The sequence below is a fragment of the Cottoperca gobio genome, chromosome 20 (genome assembly GCF_900634415.1).
Source record: "Cottoperca gobio chromosome 20, fCotGob3.1, whole genome shotgun sequence".
NCBI lineage: Eukaryota > Metazoa > Chordata > Actinopteri > Perciformes > Bovichtidae > Cottoperca > Cottoperca gobio.
This window is the reverse complement of record NC_041374.1, coordinates 15,943,206-15,964,485: the sequence shown is the minus strand read 5'-3', so window position 1 is coordinate 15,964,485 and position 21,280 is coordinate 15,943,206. Positions and strand designations below refer to the sequence as shown.

General features: G+C 40.2%; 1 protein-coding gene across 1 annotated transcript; it reads left to right on the top strand.

Annotated features, from left to right (window-relative positions):
- The first annotated feature begins 1,565 nt into the window (after positions 1-1,565).
- On the top strand, positions 1,566-20,078 carry LOC115025292 (kinesin-1 heavy chain-like). Its single transcript, XM_029457391.1, has 26 exons — positions 1,566-1,694; positions 4,320-4,407; positions 4,514-4,587; positions 4,691-4,795; positions 4,884-4,932; positions 5,086-5,141; positions 5,856-5,943; positions 6,598-6,722; positions 7,244-7,348; positions 7,662-7,807; positions 8,729-8,877; positions 9,606-9,805; positions 11,916-11,984; positions 12,280-12,486; positions 12,587-12,730; positions 14,986-15,174; positions 15,406-15,523; positions 16,091-16,146; positions 16,230-16,339; positions 16,426-16,527; positions 16,610-16,670; positions 17,611-17,682; positions 18,298-18,402; positions 18,547-18,754; positions 19,211-19,313; positions 19,663-20,078. Exons 1-26 carry the CDS (start codon positions 1,566-1,568, stop codon positions 19,667-19,669), a joined length of 2,865 nt encoding a protein of 954 aa, XP_029313251.1. The 3' UTR covers positions 19,670-20,078.
- Positions 20,079-21,280: the final 1,202 nt, after the last annotated feature.

Here is a 21,280-nt window from a genome sequence, read left to right as displayed (position 1 = left end):
GTTCGTGGAAATTGTCTCTAACTGGACCACTTTGAATTTTAGTTGAATACCCCTGATCTACTACATAGTGTTGCCCTGAGGCACCGGAAAGTCACACACCCTCCCGTTTATAAATATTTAAAAGTGTACATGTTTAATGACATGGATGAATCAACTAAAGAGATAAAGTGAGTTTACTGTTGCATTTCCATGTGGTAACATCTTTTTCATGAAGCAGTGTTGCACAGTATCAGGTATATTTCATCAAATTTGCCATTTTTTCTATTTTTGCTTCATAATACATGCATAACCTCAAACACTGTAATGCACAATCATATATATTTTCAGGACAAACTATGCTATACGGTATAAGTATGAGCGTAAATATAAAAGAAAAACAAAAGCGGAAATTGAATCACAGATATTTATTCAAATCACACATAGTACAATATTGAACAAGACTTTTGGCTTTTGAGGGGGAACAAATACACATTGTAACCAACACAGATCGAAAACTATTTACATTTCTTTTTTTTATCTATAAAGTTAGTTGTGCCATTCCTGAAAGCAGTTCCTGTCTGCAATGGCACATCCCACTCTGTGCACTTACAGGGGGTAGACTGCTTCACCTGCTTGGTATGCAAAGAGAATGTATTGATAAGAAGGAGATGACAACAACAATGAAACAGGGATTCTTTAGTTTGATACCTAAACCAAATAAAGATTCTCTGTCAATGGAATACTGGAGACCGATTACACTTCTAAATGTGGATTATAAATTATTGGTGTTCAAAAAAAAAACGTAAAGAGATTATAAATGAAACACAAACAAGCTTCATGGCTAATCGACATATAAGTAACAATTAAATAGATTAATACTCTGAAATTATGTTGAATCAAAGGTGGTTATTGTATTTTCTATTTTGATAAAGTGTTTGATACAGTCCCATTTTTATAGTTGTTATAGAAAGACATAAATAGTATTGCAATGATTTATCCCAATACCTCCAAAATAGTCCCTGTTAATAGGTCAGTACATCATGTTTGGTAGAGTTCTATTAACTAAGGATAAAGGTATTTCAAGACTTGTTTATCCTTAATGTTTGCCCAAGACTCAACATCTAAGGTAACAACAACTCATTTTGCATGTAGGCTAGTAAAACATAATTTATCATAATGTTGTATTAGGTTATTGAAGTTTATTCATGCCACATTTCATTCCATAGATCTTCTTCTTATTATCATTATTATTTTATTTTATTGTATTTGTCCTTCGCAATAAGATATGCTTCAAGCTATGTAAGCAGCGCACACTTACGTCTGCGTTTGATTCAGTTTTACTTTACGCAGCGGACGTTCTGATGCGCTGTAACTGCCATGTTCAGGTGCACATGGAAGTTAATGGTAATCTTTTGGCTGTAAATACATTTGAGATTTACTCCAACGCAGTTTCATAGTCAGCTGGAAAAGGATCCGAGTAGCATCTCTGTGAGGGGCGCGGCCTCCCCTCTGGCTCCCTGCTGCTGTCTACTTTCTGAGACTGTAACAGGCAGGACGGAGCGCTCCGTCCATCCACAGCGGCGGAGATGGCGAACCCCGCAGCGGAGACCACCATCAAGGTGGTGTGCCGTTTCAGGCCGCTGAACAGCTCGGAGGTGGCTCGGGGAGACAAGTACATCCCGAAGTTTCTAGGGGATGACTGTGTGCAGATGGGGGTGAGTATGTTTCTCTATTCACAGCAATGTGATAGGAACATAAACTGAACTCAGCGCTCCACTTCTTCCACCTTACATTGCAAATAAAAATATGCTTAAGTGTCCTTAACTGTATTAATTATAATGCCGATCGATACTGTACTTAGTTCTGGTTTTAAAATGTGTATTTTAGTGTCATAAATACTTAACACAACTTTAAAAATTGAAGTTAAGTGGTATAAACCCAGGTTGGAAACATGGACCAAACTTAATACAACATTTTAACAATTTAATGTGACTTTGCTTATCAACAATAGGCCTACCCTAAATAAATAAGGTTCGACACATTTTCTAAATCACTAGGAATCACTTTAGCTGTTAAGAAAAAACATTGTATGCAAATTAAACGATTATTTCGTTTGTACGAAATAAATTAACTTTGTTTTAGAAGGTGTGGACCTTCAATGAAGTGGAGGCCTAGCTAATATTTATTCCAGGGGGTTGATAAAGGCAACTTCTCCGGGAAGTTAACAGCTGCAATTTCAAGACATATCAATTCTTCATTTGCCAACATCAGCTTTGCTTTGTCAGACTTTTTCCCAACTTTAACTAGTGTTGAAATATATTCAGTCAAGCTGAAAATTGTCCGTTTTAACTAAACTTTACTCCGTTTCACCAGTTTGCTACTTCATGAGCTTCACCTGCAGTCATCAGCTAAGCAGTAAGCTAATGCTAGCATGCTAACATGTTAACGTGCTATGTTAACAATACACATAGGTGAAGCTGACGAAACAAGTTGATGAAAGCCGAATCTTCTGAGGTCCATCCCTTCACTACAGTTCCACACACATAATGTGTGACACTATATGTTCTGGAGGCTTGAGATGGAACAACACCTAACTGACATATTTAATGTTGGTTTTTCCTTTCATTTGTCACTGAAGTTTAATTTGAGTGGCAGGTGTTGCATCTCCCTTTTCCTGGTGATCATTATAGCTCTATACATATTAGTAAGACAAAATAAATGTCCTTGGCAAACTATAACCCCTGTTCATTAACATTTAAAATTAAATGAATGGATGCTTTGTTTTGTTCAGAGGTATTGACTAGCAGTCATAGTACAACTGATAACCAGTCATGTGGAAAAGTGTTTAAGTGGGTCTACTGTGTCCCTGCTCCGTTCTGTGCAGATTATATCAAAGGCAGCCAGGCCAGGTCGCAGATACATGTTTCTTCACTATTCAGTTAAAGTAACACAATGTACCAAAAGATTCAGAATATCATCCACATTTTTTGACAGCTTTGCATTTCTCACTGCCAACGGGCAAACTTTATGTTTTTTGCTGATTAGCCAGTAATTTACTAATTTACTAATTTACTTACGAGCTATATCCAGAGCTCAGCAAATTGATTTTGCTCAGATGATATGGAGATAGCTCAGTTGTCATCACATGACTTTTTCCAAGGGCGAGAAAGAAATTTCACATTCAAGAGTTTCTTTCTTTTTTTTATTAACTAGAATTCTTAAAATAACATAGGTTTATGATATAGTTTTGTCTGTTCATGTGCCACACAAAAGGAATTGGCTACTGTTCTCTCTCTGTGACTCTAACATGACATTATTAACCACAACTGTCAGCCTATAATCTATTTATTACCATCATATACCAATTATTATGAATATTTGACTCATGCTGCCTTCTGTATCGACTTGTGTCACCTAATGAAAGATGCAATGCTACAGCATGATCATCAGACATAAGCAATGTAAATGGGATGGGTTGCAGAGGCATTTATGTTAATGAAGATTGTTAGTTGAGTATCTCCCTGTGTCAAATGGTAGAAAAAATTATTGGTATGGAAACTCATTCACACAGATTGCTTATCATTTTGATGAATTTTAGCTCACGGTTGATAAACCCTTCGTTGTTTGCATTTCATATTTTGCAGGAAGACCTCTGGAATCTGACGTTCAGAATAAATACGGGGAATTATGATTATGTATAAATAGTTTTAAAGTAATAGATATTATATCCAATATGCTGTACTTACTTTACTAGGATTACATTAGCTACAATACGCCACTTGTATACCAGAGTGTATCTCTTTGAGTGTCTTTTATTGCATATGAATTCAACCTTTCTTCTGTAAGAAGATGAAAGTGTCTTTTCCTTTCTCCAAAGTGTCATGGTGTTAAATAAGTGAATCACAGGATGCTAGCCATGTTATACATCGTCATTCATTGATAAAGCACAAGTTATAACTCAAAGAACATCCTCTGGCAATCAAATGGGTCTTGCACAGTGTACACATATACAAAATATGCTCTTATAGTATTCTCATAAGTCTTTCATTTTTGCCTCCTGCTTTCATTTTGTGGGTATATTCTGTATCACAAATGAAAGTATATTACCATAACACTATCATCCCCCCACGTCTTTTATTTTGAAGGTCAGCGGTCCATATGGGAAGTCTTATTGTTCCCTGTATGAACGTATACTGACAAACACTCCTCCAAATATTTCCCCCTAACAGCTTATTGAATATATCAAGAGTTTTGTTGAGTTATGTATGCCTGTTGCTGCGAGGCAATATGGAAATTCATTACGACATGTGTTACTCATCACTGCCCCCTCGTCTTCACAGGGTAAACCGTACAACTTTGACCGTGTGTTCCAGTCCACTACAACTCAGGTGGAATTCTACAATGCTGTGGCTCAGAAGATTGTCGAAGGTAAGATGTACAGTAGAATACAGACGCAGTCTCAGTGGCTGACACACTAAAACCCTGGTAATACAAGCAACATCAATGTGTTATTTCTTTGTCTTGATGTGTACAGATGTTCTTGGGGGCTACAATGGGACAATATTTGCCTATGGGCAGACAGCATCTGGTAAAACACACACAATGGAGGTAATATTTATTTTAACAGTTTTTACCACTGAACAAAACTACTTAAAATAGTGACTGAAAATCCTAAAAGTTTACACTATTTTAATATCATTGTCTCCTAAAGGGGAAACTCCATGACACAGACATGATGGGAATAATTCCCAGAATTGTTGACGACATCTTCAACTACATTTATTCCATGGATGAGAATCTGGAGTTTCACATCAAAGTATGTTAACATCTTGGTCAGGTTTGAAACATCAGGAAGTACACGTCATAACATTGATTAAGTCTCACTGGAAGCTTTTGCTTTGCAGGTTTCATATTTTGAGATCTATTTGGACAAAATCAAGGACTTGATGGATGGTATGTTTTTAAGTCTCTTGTGGCCTCTTATCATCTTCATCATCATCATCATCATCATCATCATCATCATCATCATCATCATCATCATCATCATCATCATTCAGACAACGTGATGCATTCAGACCTGATGTCTTCTTTCCTTCTCCTCCACAGTAACAAAAATCAACCTCTCTGTACACGAAGATAAAAACAGAGTGCCCTATGTCAAGGTGAGACACATGGGGATTTATTTTTAAGTTCCATCCATCCATCCATCGTCTACCGCTTATCCGGGATCGGGTCGCGGGGGCAGCAGCTCCAGTAAGGAACCCCAATCTTCCCTTCTCCGGGCCACATCCTCCAGCTCCGACTGGGGGATCCTGAGGCGTTCCCAGGCCAGTGAGGAGATATAATCTCTCCACCGAGTCCTGGGTCTTCCCCGGGGTCTCCTCCCAGCTGGACGTGCCTGGAACACCTCCCTAGGGAGGCGCCCAGGTGGCATCCTTACTAGATGCCCGAACCACCTCAACTGGCTCCTTTCAACGTTTATTTTTAAGTTGAAAAATGTTATTTCAGATGCAGCATGGATTGTTTCTGATGAAGTCATACAGTCACAAGTTTTTCCCAGCCATTTCTAATTCATTAGCAATTAAAGCCATAGAAGAAGAAGTATCATTCTGTTCAATGGAATGAGACTTTTTATCTTTCATATTGTTCTAAAGTGTAAGTTTATTTTTAATTAGATGGTTGAGTGTAGACAGAATCTAAAATAAATTAAGAAAACAATGTAATAAGGTTACTCTCTCTTTATAACTTTCCCTCTGAAAGCATCAGCCTGATAGAGTAAGTCACGTAAGTCTCAGCTAATAATTGTCTCTCTGTAAAGCCGACCTGCTGCGGGGCTGTTGAACACAGCGTTTCCTTGTGATTGCATGTGTCTCCAGGGGTGTACCGAGCGTTTCGTGAGCTGTCCCGACGAGGTCATGGACGCCATAGACGAAGGCAAAAACAACAGACATGTGGCTGTCACAAGTGAGTTCATACACTGAGCGCCTTTAAGGCTGCTGCTCTCATGAGTTCAACCTCACTGAGTCTCCTGACTGCAGCGAGACTCATCAGCCTAAACAGTGTGTGTGTCTAAGCTACACACATAATAAGACTGACAAAAGGAGTTGAAAATAGGCATGCTCTGTGATAGTAGCTATCCCCTTTCACACTGCAAAAGAATGACATGAGTTGTGTCTGTAATTCAGTCCCAAATGTTAGATTTAGTTAAAAAAGCAATCCCTAAAGTGTAGTAAGAATATTTCAACTTTTTTCACTTGCAAATCAACTTGTTTCAAGCATTTAAAAAATATATATTTTTACATTTCTTGATCATTTATTTTCTTTCTACAAACACTGATTTCTAGAAAATCACATTGATGTCAAGACGATGAGAATTTAGGACTCAGTTATACACAGAAATCACTTGATCAGTTGTGCAAAAGTGCAAAAATTAACAATCATGTGTTTATGTGTTTTATACTAACAGCCTACTAATTATTATTATTACTAATTATAAACAATTAGTATATTTTATAATTAGTTTTATTAATAAATAAAACCAACAACGCATGGTTAGCACAATATTAATGTGTTTGTGTGTTTGTTTGTTTGTTTCTGTGCGTCACATCTGTATGTCAGACATGAACGAGCACAGTTCCAGGAGTCACAGCATCTTCCTCATCAACATCAAGCAGGAGAACTCTCAGACAGGACAAAAACTCACCGGCAAGCTCTACCTCGTTGATCTGGCCGGCAGTGAAAAAGTTTGCATCCTGCACTCGTCCTCCACCTCTCTCTGTCTCCATCTCTGCTTCCCAGTTTCAACTTCTAGCTTTCCAATTTGTTTTTAAAGTCATTGTATTGACTTGATTGTTTGACTTTCTCGGTGTGGACAGGCCTTCAACTGTCATTTCCGTTGCTCCTGAAGGCGCAGCTGCCTGTATTGACTGGACTTATATAATGACACTTTATTGACTCACTGCTGCTTCCTTTGAGCAGGAGACACTAAAGTAATCTGTCCATCAGTATGAGATGTTAATAAGACAAGGACAGCACTAAGCTCCAGTAAATCCATTAACATGCTTTGTCAACCTTCTTTTAATAATCTCATTGTTATTCAATGAACAATACAATCTCCACATCATCCTGTTACAGTACCTTTTCACTGTGTGGAGAATGATGACCAGATTGTTATCAATTCTAATGTTAATTGTGCAGAGTAAGCCTGTCAAATAATTACAGTCTGGTCATTCTGAGAACTCTCCTGTGTTTGTGTGTTTCACAGGTGGGTAAAACGGGAGCAGAGGGCACAGTGCTGGATGAAGCCAAGATGATCAACAAGTCCCTGTCGTCACTGGGAAATGTCATCTCAGCTCTGGCAGAGGGCTCGGTGAGGCAGTCGGCACTCTCTGGGGAACGTTGGGTTTTTTCTTAGCGATTGGTGCTGTGCTTCCATCATAACTGACGATACTTAACGTGTTTAAGAGGGAGAATGTGATTCAAAATGAATGATAAGGATTCATTGAGTGTAAACAGTGTTTCAAATCATTTTGAAATGTTCCAGTAGGCCATCAACTGAGGTTATATTGTATATATTTAAAACAATGAGTGATAATAATGTGTAATCTAATATTTATGGTTAATAAATGATCTCAGTAGGAACTCCATGTGTCCTGCTGATTCTAATTAGTGTCCTCTGTCAGAGCTATGTACCGTACAGAGACAGCAAGATGACCAGGATCCTGCAGGACTCCCTGGGAGGGAACTGTCGGACCACCATGGTCATCTGCTGCTCACCCTCCGCTTTCAATGACGCTGAGACCAGGTCCACTCTGATGTTCGGACAGAGGTACACACTAACACATACACGTACCAGGTACTGATACAATCTGTGAACCACACTGCATGGAAATCATTTTAATGTAAGTAACATGAGGCTTATCCAGCACATCGGATCGGTGCATCGCCATTTTTTTGGCAAAACTAATAAAGACTCTGTTGTATCCAAACAGCTCATTTGTCTTTTAGACCCATAAAGATTATTCCACACACTCTGTAAGAGTACAAATGCAATCTATAATGCATGTCAGGCATTACATTTCCATTGCAATGGTGACAATTAAAAATTGAGTTGAGGATATGAGATGAGAATTGTAGAAGTTCTGCAAGATTTTGAAAGTAAAATTAAACATTTTCCACAACCTTCCTGAAATGGTCAGGCAAAGAGGGTGCAGAGGTTTCCACTATTGGCCTGTTGGTGTGGGAGGCCAGTGAGGGATCATGTTCTCGTTTTTTGCACCATTGAGTACGAGGGACTGGTGACAGCGCCCTCGGGATGGACCACTGTGCTTTTTAAAGACTAGCCAGGAAATCTGCTAACCACCTGCTGGCTGTAGCTTTGTATTTAGCATCCCGACATGAGAGTGGTGTCGATCTTCTCATTAAAACACTTAAGAAAGACCAAATGTCAAACAGTCCTTTAACGTCCTACTGGAAAAGCTTGCTGGTAACTTCACTTATAGCAGAGAAAACACTTGTCTGCAGTAAGAGTACATTTTTAATAGGAAATGATTTACATTTGAGAGAGCCTCAGCCTGGGCATGTCATCTGTGACATCTCTCAGTGATCTAAATGAGCCTGGTAATGATAACTGGCAACTATCTTTAGGGAGAACAACAGCTGTGAAACTGCAGCATGTCAGTGTGTTCTGCAGTGAAACCAGTCTGTGTTGCGTGGCTGGGCTGGTGATATTACCTTCCTGTCTCCCCAGGGCGAAGACCATCAAGAACACAGTGACTCTGAATGTGGAGCTGACTGCAGAGCAGTGGAAGAAAAAGTGGGAGAAAGAGAAGGAGAAGAACAAGACGCTGAAAACCACCGTCACCTGGCTGGAGAACGAGCTCAACCGCTGGAGGGGTGGTAAGGACTACACTGTCAAATACCATCTCACATTTGTATATGCTCATTATGACATTCAAACAGAGACAGATGAGCTTAAAGGGACCATATACCTATCTGGTAATGTGTGTGAAAAACAAATCAGTTTTATGTGATTTAGCCATAGCACAAAAAGTATTCATCCTGATATACTCACTGAGATATATTTTAAGGATAATTGAGGATAATTTGTCCTGCTTCTTAACACCAAACGGCAGTGCGCTGTTGAGTGACGTGACTGCACGCAGGCAACACTCACAGTATAGCAGGGGAGGAGGGGGGTGGGGGCAGAGTGAGCATGAGCGAAGTAAGTATCGATCTCATCACGCAAGTATTGAGCAATACCGATACCAACGTTGGTACCGATACATCGATATTTTAGATCAGTTCGCCCACCACTACTCCAAAGTATCTTTGTCTTTTGTTTTTTTGAGCTGAATCACACATTGGTCCTATTTTTAGGCTTAAAAAAGACACGCCTAAAGAAAGAGTCCTTTGTTTTCCCTTATGAGCAATGACTGGTGTGGTCCTCTTCAGAATGTGCATGATCATGTCTGCTTTACACTAATCCAAACACATGAGAAATCTAGAGTTGTCACGGGACTCCCTCTTAAAACGAGAGATTGATTTAGAGAGCAACAGTGGAGGGAGGGGACACATCACAACGGCAGACACCGAAGCTGATGTCCCTCTCTGCTGCCCCCCTACAGGAGAGAGTGTGCCAGTGGAGGATCAGTTCGATAAAGAAAAGGCCAACGCAGAGGTTTTGGCGCTGGACAGCACGCTCAACAACGATAAGACAGCACCCACTCCTGCCCTCAGCACCCTCCCGGGGGTCAAACTCTCAGATGCAGAGAAAGTGAAGTATGGGACAGAAATGACCAAGCTTTACAAAGAGATGGATGACAAGGTGAGAAAAATATTGGAGGAAGATTTCATACAACCGCTAAACAAGAATGTTATGTTTTTGCACATGCTTGTGGTGTACACACACACACCAGGCATGTTTGCAGTGTGCTCATGCCTGTAATGTGGTTTCATTTTCATGTTATCGATCTCAGGCGGTAACAACTAATCAAAGTGAGATTGAGTCTTTCTGGATCGGACAATACATCAATGTCAAGTACAATAATATATTAACACTAATATAACAGAACTGCTGAAATATTAGATGTGACAACACATCAGATTTATGCCATTTTCAAATGAGTCACATCAATATGACATATAATAACAGAAATCACTAAAATATGACATATAATAATTTAAAACTAAGTATGAACATGAATATATTGTGGTAGTAATGTGTTATTGTACTGCACATGACATACAGCCATTCACTGTTTATTTACTGACTGCTCAAGTGATATGATGATGTGCTATATGGTAGATACCAGTACATGCAGATAAAAATGTATTGCAAAATAAATGGTTCTCAGTGGGATGTTAAGTGTTGGGCAGCTACTTGGAAGTAGTAGTGAGCTGAACCAACTTCATTCCAAATCAATATTATTAATATAAAAATATATAATAAATATAATATAATTGATAATAATATAAACTTATAAACCATAGCAATAATTCAACTAAATTTCAATTTCATATGCTATATTGGCATAAGATGATGTTTCTATATTATATCAACCTGACATGTATTAAGTATACGACACTGTAGCATATTCACATAATTAAACAGTGCATGTGTACGGCCATGGCGACTCTCCGTCCTCACCCTCTGCCAACATTCCGTCACATAATCTCAAGCTCGCGTGTCTGTATTCCCTGCGGGAGGGATGGCGTAAGCGTTAGCTCAAGGATTGGTTTGTGATGTCACCGTCATATAGAAATGCTTCTGTCAGTTACATGTACACATCCTTGTGTGCCGGTGGCGTCACTTACTGATCCTGAGCAGTTTTATTTCAGACCGCAGCAGAAAGCTCCGCTCATAAGATGCAGAAATGCTTGGGAAAATGTAGCTTGTGTGGATGCTACCTCACGGCGAGATCAATAAAAGAGCTAAGTGATGCGACCAACGTTTGGGTGTAAATGGCTCACTTTACTACACAGCTCTTCAGACAAGATATGCTGATATTGTTTAGTAATAACAATATAAATAATTTTACTGTGTTATTGGGGGCTCTTTGTGTCATGAATGAGCCCAGCTCACATGGATTTATAGGAGACCAAATCCAAAGTGTGGACTCAAGTCAGACTGGAGTCATGAATCTGGTGACTTTAGTCTTGACTTTATAAAGACAAAACAGTCTCCACTTTGTCTTTAACATCAGGGACTTATAGCTTCACTTGGACTTAAGCATTTTTACTTGGAATGACTTAAGACTACGTTCTTAAAAGTGCTGCGAAGGCCCATAATTAGTAGGGTCATGACTTGGGACTTGACTTCAGAGCTAAGACTTGAGACTTATTCGTGACTTGCATAACACTGACTTTGTGCAGCCTCTGTACTAAATACATACATTTTTAATGGTGAAACAACATTTGTTAAAACATTTCATTGCCAACAATGAAGTGTGTCTTCTTTCCCAAGCACCAAGATAATATGCCTTTTAACACACAACTAAAATATTTTATAATTGTTGCCCTTTAATCCTCATATAATCTTAAATATAAAGTGGGATTCCTCTTCACTCTCACCTTATGTTCTTAAATTGTGGTGCACATAAAACTTTACGCTACAGCTGCTTTCAGTAAAACAATGTTTGGTGAATATTACTTTCACCTCACTAGATCATCTCACATTTATGACTGATGTAATAATAATGTGAATAATAATAAACCATAAAGAAAATATGTAATATGATACATAATATTTCTATTTTGATATTAAAATGTTGCTATATTTGCAAATAACTAACTTTGGTCCTTCTTACGTGTAGTATTGGTCAGCAGATGGCGTGATTGGCTGCTGTTCAGTATTGCCTGTGGTTGTAGTGTAAATCAATGATGATGTATTTTATACATTTTTCCCTCTCTCCTCCACCATCGTTACCCTCCTCCAGGACGATGAGATCAACCAGCAGTCTCAGCTGATGGAGTCTCTGAAAGAACAGATGTTGGACCAGGAGGAGGTGACACAACTCCCCCCCCCTTCCTCTCCCCTCCCCTCACCTCCCCTCCCTTCCCAACATCCCTCCAGACGTCCCTAGCACAAACCTGATAGCAGACCATTAGTATCCCTGCAGGAGAGGTCAGACTGTAACTCACCTTTAGAAAGCAGCAGTGGAGCCTTACAGATTGAAAACATGAGTTCTTTTCTTTTCTTTTTTTTATAGCTGTACAGACATATTTAGTAGATCCTCTTATGAACCATACTCCCGTTTCACGCCCTTCCATCTTATCTTCACTCCCTATCCTCATCCATAGCTCTTAGCCTCCTCCCGTCAGGATCACGACACCCTGCAGACTGAACTTAACCGGCTGCTGGCGGAGAATGAAGCCTCCAAAGAGGAGGTGAAGGAGGTGCTGCAGGCCCTGGAGGAGCTGGCTCTCAACTACGACCATAAAAGTCAGGAAGTCGAGGACAAAGCGCAAGAGTTTGAAGCTCTCAGTGAGGAGCTGAATGAGAAATCGGTACTTTTTAAAACGTGATCTTAATCCATTGGAAGTTAGAGCACTGATTACACATGATCACCATATTGGGTGTGTATTTATTTATGTTATCCACCACCAGAGCTCCATGGCCTCCATTGACTCTGAACTCCAGAAGCTGAAAGAGATGACCAACCACCAGAAGAAGAGGGTCACTGAGATGATGTCATCATTACTCAAAGACCTGACGGAGATCGGCCTCGCCCTGGGAAGCAACGACATTAAGGTTACCAGCCGTGGTAATGACGCACGGTTTCAAATTCAGAAATATTCTAGAAACTCTGGAAAATGGCCCTTAACAATTTTCCAAAGGGTGCATTCTTTACATTGTTTTTGTCTGAACCAAAAATACTCACTAGTTTAAATCCCAAATAACAAAAAAAAAAAGCAGAACATTTTGCCAGAAATGAAAAAGTAGTTGCCAATAGATATTCTGATGTTAGACTAATCAATAATTCATTTCAGCTCCATGATTAATTATTTAGGATGTTTGTAATTGTTAAGTCTATAAGATGTCAGTAAATTGTGAAACATGCAAATCACAATTCCCCACAGCCCAAGGTTACATATTCAGATGACTTGTTTTGTCCTACCAACAGTCTAAAGCCCAAAGATTTGAAACAGAGAAACGCAGCAAATTAATGGATCTCATTAGGAAAGCTTGATTCAGCATTTTTGCTTGAGAATTGACACACAGTTGGTTATCTAAATGGTTGTCCGCAAACTTTCTGTCGATCGACTAATCGATGGAATTTCTAGTTTTATGGAGGAGTATGATCATGTCTCCTTTTATCCAATAGTAAACCCATTTGCTGGAAGTACTTGTTTGCAGTGCTGTGTTTAACAACAGTTTGACAAATGTTTAATTTTGTATAGGGTTCTAGTGTATTCCCCGCTGTAGGGTTTTCAAGAGAGTTATAATCTTTATTAAGCTCTGCCTCACCATCCAGAAGTGTTAGGTCAAGTGTCTCTTGTGGAAGCGTACAATACCGCTAGTTTGTAAATGGCAATCGCCTTACAGCACTGAAGTGGTATGAACCTTCCCCAAAGCTAGAGCTACACTCACACATTAGAATGGTAACCCTTTAATGTCTCTTATTTCTTTTGTATTTCAACTTTGTGTACTGAACATCTCAGAGTTCACCTCACAGCTAAACTGTGTCGCCAGTAGCGCTAAAAGTTAATTAATTAATTAATCCATCATTTATCCATCCATCCATCCATCGTCTACCGCTTATCCGGGATCGGGTCGCGGGGGCAGCAGCTCCAGTAAGGAACCCCAATCTTCCCTTCTCCGAGCCACATCCTCCAGCTCCGACTGGGGGATCCTGAGGCGTTCCCAGGCCAGTGAGGAGATATAATCTCTCCACCGAGTCCTGGGTCTTCCCCGGGGTCTCCTCCCAGCTGGACGTACCTGGAACACCGCCCTAGGCAGGCGCCCAGGTGGCATCCTTACTAGATGCCCGAACCACCTCAACTGGCTCCTTTCAACGCAAAGGAGCAGCGGCTCTACTCCGAGTCTCTCACGGATGGCTGAGCTTCTCACCCTATCTCTAAGGGAGACGCCAGCCACCCGTCTGAGAAAACCCATTTAGGCCGCTTGTACCCGTGATCTCGTTCTTTCGGTCATGACCCAGCCTTCATGACCATAGGTGAGGGTAGGAACGAAGATCGACCGGTATATTGAGAGCTTTGCCTTCTGGCTCAGCTCTCTTTTCGTCACAACGGTGCGGTAAAGTGACTGTAATACCGCCCCCGCTGCTCCGATTCTCCGGCCAATGACTTGCTCCATCGTCCCCTCACTCGCGAACAAGACCCCGAGGTACTTGAACTCCTTCAGTTGGGGTAATGGCTCATTCCCTACCCGGAGTAGGCAATCCACCGGTTTCCTGCTGAGAGCCATGGCCTCAGATTTAGAGGTGCTGATCCTCATCCCAACCGCTGCACACTCGGCTGCGAACCGATCCAGTGACTGTTGAAGGTCACAGACCGATGATGCCATAAGGACCACATCATCTGCAAAGAGCAGCGATGAGATCCTCAGGCCACCAAACTGCAACCCCTCTCCTCCACGACTACGCCTCGATATCCTATCCATGAAAATCACGAACAGGATTGGTGATAAAGCGCAGCCCTGGCGGAGGCCAACATCCATCATTTAGTCGATTTATTTTCCTCATCAACAGAAAATGTATTTTAACAGGTCAAGAATGTTGATCTTAACGGGTGTTACCTGGTTGAATATGGGTTGTTCGTCAGACAAAACAAACTATGAAGATGTCTTGTTGTTGTTTTTTCTGTAGATGGGGCTCTCTGTATATTTAGCTATAAAGGTTAATCCGTGGTTTTTGGTTAATCATTGATGGAAATATGCAAAACAATACATTGTGACATTGTTGTAAATGTTACTTACCGTTACTTATACTTACTTACAGACAAAATGACAAAAAGGCCTAATTACTATATTTTCTGACCTCTCAGCATCAAGAGAGCAGTGGACTCATTGATGAAGAGTTCACGAGGGCCCGCCTCTGCATCAGTAAGATGAAGTCAGAGGTGAAGACGATGGTGAAGCGCAGCAAACTGCTGGAGAGCTCCAAGGCCAAGAGCACCCAGAAGATGGACGACACAGAGATGGAGCTGATTGCCTTTCAGCTCCGTGTCTCCCAGGTAACCGCTGCTTACCACTGCTGCCTCTGTCATCACGGATACTGTCACCATAGTGACAAATGTAGCTGGTAATTAAAATGTCAGATCATGTGGTTATCAATCAAACAGGAGTTTAACAAGTTGATGTTTTTTTTGCATGTCTTTGTTATGGGTTTAAAAACTGCTGCGGTGTGAGTTTTAACCAGTTCATAATCCTTTTCATGTCTCTTTAATTTTCCTGTTCGTGTCCAGCATGAAGCTAAAATCAAGTCCCTGACAGACAACCTCCAGAATGTGGAGCACAAGAAAAGACAGCTGGAGGAAAACGTGGACTCTCTCAATGAGGAAATAGTCCGGATCAAAGCCCAAGGTGAGCATCACTCATTGCTCTGTCATTAACCCTTTAATGGTCTGCTGTAGAGTGCATTACATTACCCTCGGGATGAATAAAGTGTCTGTCTGTCTGTCTGTCGGTCTGTCTGTCTGTCTGTCTGCAGAATAATTGGCATGTTTATGGCGGAGTTTTTATAATTCATATTTTGGCTTTGTAACATTTTATTTTTATTTTTATTTCTATGGAATTCAAAGTTATTTTATTATGAGTAACTAATATAAGATATATATAAAGTTATTAATTTTATATATTTTTAAATGGTGTATATTATATATATATTGGTAATAATGATTCAACACAGACTTATTTAAACACAATTGCAATTGTGGACATTAACTTCTTCACTCTGGTATCAGCAAAACATTTGAACCTTTAATCAGAAGTGTCCTTTCACTGTAAATTGACTACTCTTAGAGCTTCAAATAAAATAAAAATGATCAGCTTTTTCCATTGCTTGACCTGGTTGGGGATATTATATGTTACAGCAGCTGTAGCAGTATTCACAGAATGATAGTGATACCTTATCAGCTTGTTTCCTTCCAGAGAAAGTCAACACCATGGAGAAGGAGAACGAGATCCAGTCTGCCAATGAAGTGAAGGTACTGTGTCACTAACCGGTCCCTTAGAAGTGTGGTCTCCAACTAGAACGCACAGCTATAGCTGTATGCTTGTGTGTCTTCAGGAAGCCGTGGAGAAGCAGATCCAGTCTCACAGAGAGAACCATCAGAAACAGATCAGTAGCTTGAGAGACGAGCTGGACAACAAGGACAAACTCATGACAGAGCTACAGGAGTAAGGCACAACTCCACCAACAAACACTTCTCTCTCTAAATGTGACTAAGAGCTACGTACTGATACTGTTACCCACATGTGTGTAGTCTGAACCAGAAGATTATGTTGGAGCAGGAGAGGCTGAAGGTGGAGCATGAGAAGCTCAAGGCTGCCGACCAGGAGAAGAGCCGCCAGCTGCAGGAGCTCACGTAATACCTCTATGTATAGTTAGTGGCCATTGTTTCCCATTATACTACATGCATTAAGTAACATGCATTTTACATTATGCAGGGTGATGCAGGACAGGCGGGAGCAGGCCGGACAGGACCTGAAGGGACTGGAGGAGACTGTGGTCAGTTATTGGCATGCTCATTTAAATCTATATTTAATTAAAGGGGGAATTCACCAGAATAAAAAAAGAAGAAGAAAGTTTTGATTTTAAATAAAATGGAGGTGAATGGAATTTCATTTCATTTTCATTTTTCAATTTAAGAATTGCCAAAGTGATGATTAAAAAAATACAACTGCAACATCTCGATCAAGAAACAGCATCCAATTAACTGGAAAACTGACATTATAGAATATATTAAAATGAGTGAAAAACACAGATTGTTTTTATAGTGCTGTTGATGTACAAAGTTCACCCACAATGCAATGCACAATTCATTCTAATGAATTGTGGATGGTGTTAAAACAGCTTTCATAACACCTTTAAAAGAATAACTACTGAATGTTTGGAAAGATACATGTTGCTATGGTAAAGTATGTTCATGTTTAATCTCCTAAGAACACTTACTGTCTAGAGATTATGCAATCAGACCAATTTTATAGAGTTTAATTTATATTAACAAATGAATTGGGAATTTCTAAAAAAGATTATTAGTAACCAATATCAGCGCAGCAGCCATGATTAGTCATTGTAGAATAATCACAAAACTCACATGACAAGGTGACATGCATTCAGATGATCTACAAAGTGTTGCAGTAAAGTTGAATTCTCCATTTACATTTCCTGGAGTCGTGGCATTTCATGGGAAAATCCAAAAAAAGCCTCACTGTGAAGCAGCAGTACCACCTACTGTACATGTGAATGGATCACATTTTCTATACCAAGATATGGGTAACTGATTACTCTCAAAACATGATATTCTATTCACAACACTTTTGTCGGGGTGGAAGCAGAAATCTCAGGGGAGGATATCTCAACACCCAGACAAAATCTGGGTGAACTAACCCTGTCATGTCACCAAAAACGTTTTTTTCTCTGAACTTGTTTCCTTGGCGTCACACAGGCCCGAGAGCTGCAGACACTCCACAACCTCAGGAGGCTTTTTGTCCAAGACTTGGCCACTCGAATCAAAAAGGTAAAAGCCCTGACGGTATGTACATATCCTCCTGCTCTCTAGAAGCTGCTCATGGTACGTTATCACTCTAATCATCCTCCTGTGATCTGGTTGTGTGTGTGGTTTAATCTAGTGTAATATCACATGAGCTCTTGTTGTGCCGACCTCGACATTTACCTGGAATGAGACAAACAGCCATGGTTCGATCATGCACCGGCTGCACTCCATTTCATTTGCACCATGATAAAATTTTAATGAATCCAGGGAACACAAGAGAAAGTGTGTGCAATAAGTAGGCCATCTAATTCTTCAAAGGTAGCAGCTGTAAATTAGGGACCCAGGCTCTTGGCATGGCGCTCACATCCAGCCCTCAAGCTGAGGCTGGATGAGATAAACAAAAGGCAAAGCGTGCCTTCCGGTTGTACCCATCCCAAATCTGATACTTATCAGCTCATAAAGCCACAAATGGGATGCTTTGGATTCAGAGGTTTTGGTTACAGGCTTCTTTTTAGACACTAGTTTGGAACTGAATGAGGGACAAATCAGTTGTACGCAGATAAATGGATAAATGAATGCAGAGGTGAAACATGGATTGAAATCAGTGTATTGATAAGGCTGTGTGCTGTGCTTCGTTAGAACGCTCAGGTGGACTCCGGTGACACAGAAGGCAGCACTACGCAGAAACAAAAGATCAGCTTCCTGGAGAACAACCTCGACCAGCTCACCAAAGCTCACAAGCAGGTACAAATATGTACAAACACACAATTACCACAGCGCTTCCTTCCTGAACTAATCATAGCAGTGATTTTCGTGTCTAAACCCTCTAAACTCTAAATGCTCTCTGTGTCTTCTCACTCTTTGTGTTATCGGTTTTCCCCTCTGTAGCTGCTACGGGACAACGCCGACCTTCGCGGTGAGCTGCCTAAACTGGAGAAGCGCCTGCGGGCCACCGCTGAGCGGGTCAAAGCCCTGGAGGCGGCTCTGAGGGAGGCCAAAGAGAATGCAACCCTCGAGCGAAAGCGCTACGATCAGGAGATGGAGCGCATTAAGGACACTGTCAAGCCCAAAAACATGGGCAGGAGAGCCTCTATAGGTAGGGGGACACACATAAGGAACTATATCTTGCACAGGACAAAAGGTCCGTCGAAATGTGTGGGATAATGATGTGGTAATATGTAAGACAATGTTCTGAAAAATTACAAATAAATCAAGTCTATGATTTCCAACGAGTCAATGCCAGAAAGATCATTTTGAGCAAACAAGCAAAACATCGACGCCACTGTCATGTCTGTGTGTTGAATATGGAGCTAGAGTCAGGAGGAAAGTTAGCTTAGCTTAGCATGAAGACTAGAAGCAGGGGGAAACGGCTAGCCTGGCTCTGTCTACATTTCAATATACACCTCCCAACACCTTTAAAGCTCCCAAACTATCAAGCTCTATGTTTTTTGTTTCCTTTAAATTCAAATGAAGAAATATGAACTGAATGACATGTGATGTGTCAACCTGCTCTCTGTGTGTGATCCTTGTTACCTCTCTTTGTCCGACCCAGCCAAGCCCATCAGACCAGGCCAGCTGCCGGGAGCCTCTCCCCTGATCCCCATCGTCAACAGGTCCAACCTCATCCAGAACATCAAGGGAGGAGGCAACAGCAGGTGAGAGGAGAGTAGAGTCTTCAGAGTCTGTATTGTGTTCAGTGGCTGCTTGATAGTAGCTGAATAAGTACAAACTTTTGACTAGTACTGTACACTTACGAAATATTTAGGGTCCGAGCACTGACAACATCAGGGTCGAAAGACCTTAATGAAATTGTAGTAATTCTTCGTCTTCTTCTTCTTCGTCTTCTTCTTCTTTTTCTAAGAAGTTCTTGGGTGCCAGATTTTGAGGTATCGCTTGCAGCTTGAATATGTATTTGTATTCTTATGTATTCCTAATCCATGTAAAACATCCAAAAAGATATATATTTTTAATCTATTCCTTTTTCTTTTCTGGTTTCTTCTACAGCTCCTGAGGATGGAGCACAGTCTCCCAAACAACAAGCCAAAGCTCCAGACCCAGAGAAGTTTTCATTCCAAAATATTGAACTTTGACCCGTTTTAAGAACTGAAAGAGCAAGTGTATGCATGATGAACTGGCTTTCAATCACTGTTTTTATTAACGGCAAATGCTTGGAAATATCTCTAAAAGCCAATAACCCCTCAGCTTCCCAGAGATGTCTTTCAGCTCAGGGCAGGAAGAGCACTGGGAGTGGGTAGATGCAGATGTAAGTTATGCCTGATAGCTGCAGGCAAGAGTTTACTTTGTTTTCTAAAACATTAATTATGTTTTGTTTTTAATATATCCAGACTATTTAAAGCAGGGAAGTGGATGACTGATACTTACCCTGTAACACTCCTGACTCACACTAAACACGTGCAATGACATCCTAATATTGTTCAGAATTAAAGAAAATTTGATTCAAGTGTTTTTGTCCATTAAACTTAAGGCACCATTAAATGTTTTGCTGAAATTAACATTTTCAAATGCTTATCGTGCTATTCCCTTTCATAAAAGGAATGTACCACTGGAAGTATTATTGAAGACCTAATGTTGAGAACAGCACTACACATGTACCTTACAAACACTCTGAGCAGACCACTGCCACCACAGCCATTTAAATTGAAAACCTTATTGTGGTTCATTTATTCGTCTCCCATGAGAGGATTTGAATAGTCAGACAGCTGTTTTTTTCACATCCTTATAAGATTATGAGTCTAAAAATATTTTTCCATTAAAGCATGCTAAACACAATTTTGAGTTTCTACTGTAGGCACTTGTTTTTTTTTTTTAAAGATCGCCATCTTGTGGAAATGAGTTGCATGTTTTTAAGAATAAATATAAAGCCTTGAAATGTAATCAATTCCCTATGATATCCCGACAAGTCAATAATGTGTTGTTTTTATTTTGATTATTTTCATATCCCAAAACATTCTCATTATCAGTCCTTAAACCTAAAACAAAAACAAAGTGAAAGTGAAATAAAGAATGCTAATGTGTGTCACTTCCCTCCTAACACAAAAAGGTTGTTCTTTTACACAAATATGCTAATACACAATGAGAAGTGATGTGATTAAATAACAGTGCAGACGTTCATACATTATTCTGAAATAATGTAAACTTGGAGTTTTATTGCCCGAGGCCAAATTCAGTCCTTTCATAGTCTGAATTCTCCATTGAAGACTTGCTGTGTTCCTGGATCATCCAAGCACTAAATCATTCATGATCCTGCTTGGATGGTGAAACTCCCTGCTGTGATTGCCAGAAAGAGGAGATGGGGGAGCATCTTGACATGTTTATCCTATACATTTTAATTATGTTAAATTGATTTAGGAAAAGGAAAATGGAAATCCCATCAAATAATGACAACTAATGACACTGAGGGGAAAGCCTGCAAGCTTTTTTGAAATATTACAAATATTTCTTATACTTGCAATGATTTATTTTAGAGTTTCAAGCGAAAATTAAATTTAGACTGGACCAGATTTAGCAGGGGATCCCCTGGAACTCCGCGGACCGTAGGTTGGAAAACACCGGACTGTGAGGTGTTGAACCTGGAGGGGGCAGGCTGCCCGCGGGGATCTGG